The 6,203-nt window shown below is 39.1% G+C and overlaps 1 protein-coding gene across 2 annotated transcripts in view; it reads right to left on the bottom strand.

The window, feature by feature from the left end:
• Window positions 1-3,304: 3,304 nt before the first annotated feature.
• PARVA (parvin alpha) overlaps window positions 3,305-6,203 on the bottom strand; it is a 92,185-nt gene continuing 89,286 nt past the window's right edge. For both annotated transcript variants that reach the window (XM_050955149.1, XM_050955150.1), the window contains exon 13: window positions 3,305-3,978. In XM_050955149.1, coding sequence (XP_050811106.1) covers window positions 3,902-3,978 — 77 coding nt within the window. In that variant the 3' untranslated portion in view covers window positions 3,305-3,901. The remainder of the gene's footprint in view (window positions 3,979-6,203) is intronic.

Genomic DNA, 6,203 nt, shown 5'->3' with positions numbered 1-6,203 from the left:
GGGACAAATTCAAGTTCAGTTACACTGCTGTAAATCAGGAGTAACTGCCCTGTAATTCAGAGCAAAATTTGACCCAATTAGCTTCACATAAGGAAGGTGCAGGCCAAATATTATTTGATAAAGAGAAAACTGACTACAGTAATATTCTATTTTCTATATTAAAAGCAATAAATATTAGATATCTATAGATTAGATTTCATATTCATTTTATAGGCTATTTAAATCTATATAATCTGAAATATAAGCAGTAATCCACTGGCCTGTAATATGTGTGTGTATATGTGTGTGTGTGTGTGTAAACTATTATACTGTTCTAGATTTATAATACTTGTGTTTTCATATAGTTATATAAGATTTTAGTTTACAAAAATTCTTGCTGTAAAATGGATGTTCATATAAAAGTTTAAATTTTGTTTTGAAAAACAATGAGATTTTATAGTCTTAAGTGTCCAACAATTACTGTACTGTAAATATTTCACAATTCTGACCATTGATTTGTTTTAGATGAAATTTACTGACACAAAAAATTTGCCAATTCATAGAATCACAGAATCATAGAATATCAGGGTTGGAAGGGACCTCAGGAGGTCATCTAGTCCAACCCCCTGCTCAAAGCAGGACCAATCCCCAGACAGATTTTTGTCCCAAATCTCTAAATGGCCCCCTCAAGAATTGAACTCTCAACCCTACTTCATTGCAGAGCAACCTATAATAAGAATTAGGACGAATGCACAGATGCAGGAAACAATTAGATTTGCTGTCCGTAATCTTTCTTCTATGCACAGAGAGCTACCTGTCTTCCCTAAAAAAACACTCTCCTGAAAACAAAGGCAGTTAAAAATATATGCTTTGCTCATATAATATGTTCAGTGCGTGTGAGAGTGCCATGTCTTTCCAGCTGAATAAAATCTGTAAAAAAAATATAGAACTGAGCTGTGGCATTCTAGCAGTTACTAGCATATAGACTTGTAGATGGACAAAATAAATGCCAAATAACCAAAGGAGGGAAATCTGAAACTTCCTGGCAAAGTATTAAAACATACTGTAACTGAGTATGTACAGGAGAACACTTCTGGCTCATGACTGGCTTTCAAAAAAACCCACCGCAGGATGAGTTCCTATTGTTTATCTCCTCAAAAGGTCAATAATACTGAGAACAAGAAGGACGTTAACTAATCAGATGACATATACAAATTAGAGCATTCGGACTGGGAGCAAAAAGTCCAGTTATTTACCTCTTTAAAAAAAGAAAATATGTTTTCTTTTCTAAACCTCTAACTTCATAAGCCCTTTAGAAACTCCGTTTAAAAGGAAAAGCTGCCATGCATTTGAAAACCATTACTAAAATGTAGGGATATCCAGATAGTCTTTGGTCATTCAGAAAGTAAGTAACAATACAAATATTGAATACCTGGTTCAGTGAACATCCTGGTTTATTGTTCCTTGAATTAAATATTGACGTTATCTTTGCCTCAGTCAATATTACCTCTCAGAGTAATGAATCTTAATAAGCACCTCAACCGAAGTTAATATCAGCTTATTATTTAACATCACTTAGTATCCATGGAAGAACATCATTGCTTGATTTAACACTAATGACTGCACTGAAAAAGAAATAAGCAAAAACTGCAAAATAAAATATTTAGCGCTTCAGATAATGAGTAACATAAATCTGTTATGAATAATTCTTACCAGCATTGCATTTCTTCAGATAAACTGATTCAAGAGACCATAGGCATGGTTCTCCTTTCACCTATACTAATTTTACACTGGTGTAATTCATAGAGTTTGAGGCCAGAAGGGACCACTATGGCCATCTAGTCTGACCTGCAGCTTAACACGGGCCAAAAATTTTACCCAGTAATTCCAGCCCTAAAAGATTTTTTTTTCTCATCAACTATTTAAGTGAACACTATTGAGCCCAATAACGTGTGGCTGAGTCGGAGCATCCCTCTTAGAAAGACATCTAAATCTTGATTTTAAAACTCTAAGCAATGATTAATTTACTACTCTCTTAGGTAACCACTGGTTTCAATGGCACTGTCCCTGATTTAGACTCATGCAATGTGATCTACTAGCATGGACATGTATGCCTATCCAATTGAGGCCTGATAGAGGTGCGAGAGGAGAAGCAGGCCCTATGTCTCCTGTGTGTCTTACAATTGCAAATGTAAAATCATCACAGCTCATATATGTCATGATTAGAGCGGAAAAATAATTCTTATTCATCTAAAACTTCCACAGACTCTTGTATTGTAACAATCACAGCAAGTCTGAGTCAATGCCAAACAATGCATTAGAATGTGAAGGGTGGAGGACTGTTTCCAGAAAATAACAATCATACTTTTGCGTGATGTACATTGCACAACAAAACAATTCAATCATGAACTAACCAAGGAGATAGACACTGCCTCCTTTTATGTAAATAAATCTAAACTAGCAAATAGTAGGCCTGCAGCTGAATGTATAAAATAGACTATAGAGAAAAACAGACACTATTTTATTTTCTATTAAATTTATATAATTTCTTTCTAAAGTAAAGGCAAAATATCAGTGTAAAAATAAAAGTTGTTTATCCCGTATTTTTTAGGCTACAGTATTTAAGTGCTATCCCATCTAATAGCTTTACAAATATTACAGTATGACACACTACAAACTTTACTTTTCTTGATCATTCTTTACCACTTTTATTAAAATGTGTATGCTCACCACGCTTCACTACTTTTACACTATATTACGCTTTTGGCCTAATTTTTCAAAAGTGAACAGTAATCTTGCGTGCTTCCATTTTTGGGTGCCTAACTTGAAGCACCCCAAAGAGGTCTGATTTCCAGTAAGTACTGAGCACTCACTTTCTGAAAATCAGGCTTCTTTAAGGTCTTTAGTTGGGAACCCACTTTTTTTTTAAATGTAGGCTTTAATTATTAATTCCTTGTGCCCTTCCAACATACTGCATATTTTATACCAATTATATTTTTCTAAACTGTTCATTTTAAGTAAAAATAATTCCTTTACTTCAGTTTCTACTATCCCTGGGTGTCCTTGCAGGATAGATCCTATACTTATGAAGAGTCTGTACTATAAGGTTTTGACACTGTACGGAATTTTGTACTTTGCAGTGAAGGTCTTCTCATTGCACAAAATCAAGCATACAGGTGTAAAGAGTGCTGTTCCGATTGATCGACAATGCACATTCAAATCAGAACATCACATCATTACGAGTCTGAAGGAATAAGTAGTCATATCAGTTAGTACTCAGAAAATTTACGCCTTGATTTATACAACAGCATAAAATAGTTTACGCCTTGATTTATACAACAGCATAAAATAGTTAACCAGGTTTAGTGCTTTTTACAGATCTCTTTTTCTCAGCTCCAGTGTGTGAACCATCACATCCTAGTTATCCTTCCATACACATTCAGTAAGTTAGCAGGATCCCCTGATGCATCCATCTTATTATGGATAGAAGATATTGTCTTCTCTCAGATTAGAAAAATAACTGATTTTTTTCAAATTAATATTTAATATACAGCTGAAGATAACCTCCAACAATTGGTTCCAAAGTCCAGTTTAATTAAAGCTATCAAGTCTATTGCTTGTTGCTCTGAGTATCTTAAAACAGACTAGAGATATATTAATCAGAGATGGAATTCCCCAGAAGGTACCTACTTATCTTCCTTCAGACTTTTTACTTCATCATTTCATTTGGTTTAATGTAGCCCTAATTTTTTAAGCATATGGTATAATAAGTGTAGCAAGAATAATCAGTTCAAAACACTTCTGAGAAATGATTCAGCTCCTTTAAAAAATACAAATGCAAAGGAATGACCGTGAAGCATATGATTGTTTGTTGTGATAGGTTGCTTTGTTAACAGACGTTCATCTGTCCCAAATAAATTCCTCACTCCACATTCCGGTATTTGGTAAACAAATTGTACAGCACTCTCAGTGTGGACTTCAAATCACAATTTACAATATCTAGAAAGAGGAGGGAAAAAGGTAAAATCAGTTCTTTTCATGATATCCAGGAAGCCCCAGAAAAAATGCCCATCCTTCTTGCATGCAAATACATTCTTCTTTCCTCAGTCTCTTCCCCAAATACACAACCACAAACATAGGAAGCACGGGTATGGAAACTGGACAAATAGCACCCATGATTATTTGTACCTACAAAATTGCACCCACATTTGATTATGGGTGAAAAATTGCAGGTACAAATCTGGAAGCATTTTTTTTTTCTAAATTGACATGCAGGGCTTGATCCTCCAAATGGGACTGTTCAGATATGGAGGAGCTGTAGGATTGGGTCCATACTGAATAAAACGTATTCTGTTAGATTTCTATTTTGCAAGGAAATTAAAGCACTTCGACATTCTTAAGGTGAGATTTTTCTAAAGCACCTTGGGAGTTCGGTGTACAAATGCCTCTGAAAGTTGTCGCGGAAGATCCCACATCCCCAATCCTTAAAAAGTTAGGAACATGATCAAGTAGATGGCTGATTCGGGGCCTCAACCGATATATATCTAAGCTTTAAAAAACCTCACCTTTGCGAAACAAGAGAGTTAATGAATGTCCACTCTGTTTCCAAGAGAGATTGTTAAGAAAGTCAATGTTATTGCAACAGAATATATATCAAATTAAATGACCGGAATCACTGCTCTGGTCCGTGTAAACAAGTCATCTTCAAAGCAAGCAGGCAGTCCTAGCAAAGTATGTGATTATCAAAATAATATTGCCATTCTAGTAGTTATACTGCAGTCTTTTATGTGATTCTGAATATTCCACAACAAATGTCGACGCTCTAATGGTCCAATCCAGCCAAACCCAGGCAGGGTTTTCTGAGCTATGCGAACTGTAGAGGGCCGTGGACATTGGCTACATGGCAAGGCAGCTGCAGAAGCCATACAAAAAAAAGCTTCATTTCCAGAGTTCAGTAATTATGGAGCCTCCTGCGTTTCATGAAGGGACTATTCCACCTAATGGAATTGATGAATCCCTAGGCCCCTTCACTTTGTGGCCCCTTGGAAGACACAGATAGGTTCCAGGAGCTAATAGGCAAGGCTATAAAATGTAAAAAAACCCCCAAAGGTGCTGGGAATCAAGGGAAGGGCATTTCTACACAGCCCAGATTGCTACAGTTATGGTCTGCCTTTCTACCTCTAAAAAGGGGAGCTTCCCCTATCAAGCCTGGATCTGGGAATCTTGGAGTCACATGACCCCCGTTATTCCCTTGTAGAGGAGTCCTACAGAACTTAATGGAAAACTTTGCACAAATATTTTCGAACCACCCCATAAAATGTCTCTGAAAATTTCATAATCTCTATGGAATTCTACAGGATTACTCCTGAGGACATTCTGCACCAAAAATTTAAAAATTCTGCAAAACTCTGCAAGCTTTGTTTGTCAATGAATAAATGCAGAGGCTCCAGCATAGCAGTGGGGAGCACACGGCACTGGCTGCACGAAGGTGGGAGATCACCCTGCAGACCTTCCACCCCCGGGACACTGACTCAGGTGTGAGGCTACACCCTACCCTGACGCAGCACAAGGTCTGGATCTGCCCCAGAAACACTCTGGGGCCCTGCCTCTCTGCGCCAGGCGCACCAGGTGTGGAGTAAGCAGGCTCAACCAGGCAGGATCCAAGTGTGGAGGGGCTCAATGTGGGGGGATCCAGGTGTGGGGTGAGAGGATTCTGTGTGGGACAATCTGGGTGCAGGCAGCGCAGTGGGGGGGTCTATGTGTGGGGGGATCTGGATGCACACAGGCTCATTGGGGGGGTTCCAGATGCAGGGGCAATGGGGCTCTGCAGCGGCTTCCGAGTGAAGGTGTTTGGGGCTCAGCGGTGGAGTCTGGATGCTGGGGGAGTGGAGCTTCTTGGGGTGTGGGTCTGGTTGCATCTAGTTGGATGTCTGGATGTGGGGGTTCAGGGGGAAGCATGGGGTGGGGCATCAGGGTGAGGGTTTGAGGAAGGACGCTCAGTGGATGATGGTCTGGGTACAGGGGTTGGGGTCTGGAGACAGGGGGTCCTGAGGCATGGGGGCTCCAGATGCAGGGATTGAGGTTCAGTGGGGTGGAGTTTGGGTATGGAGGGCTAGGGGAATTCTGGATGTACACAGTGAGGCTTGGCAGGAATGTCTGAGTATAGGAGGTCCAGATGCACGGGTGTAGGGTGGATGGGGGAGCAGCTCCTGGTACAGTGACCC

Source organism: Gopherus flavomarginatus, chromosome 5 (assembly GCF_025201925.1).
Source record: "Gopherus flavomarginatus isolate rGopFla2 chromosome 5, rGopFla2.mat.asm, whole genome shotgun sequence".
NCBI classification, from domain to species: domain Eukaryota; kingdom Metazoa; phylum Chordata; order Testudines; family Testudinidae; genus Gopherus; species Gopherus flavomarginatus.
Note: the sequence above shows the minus strand (reverse complement) of the source record. Positions and strands in the feature narration are given on the sequence as shown.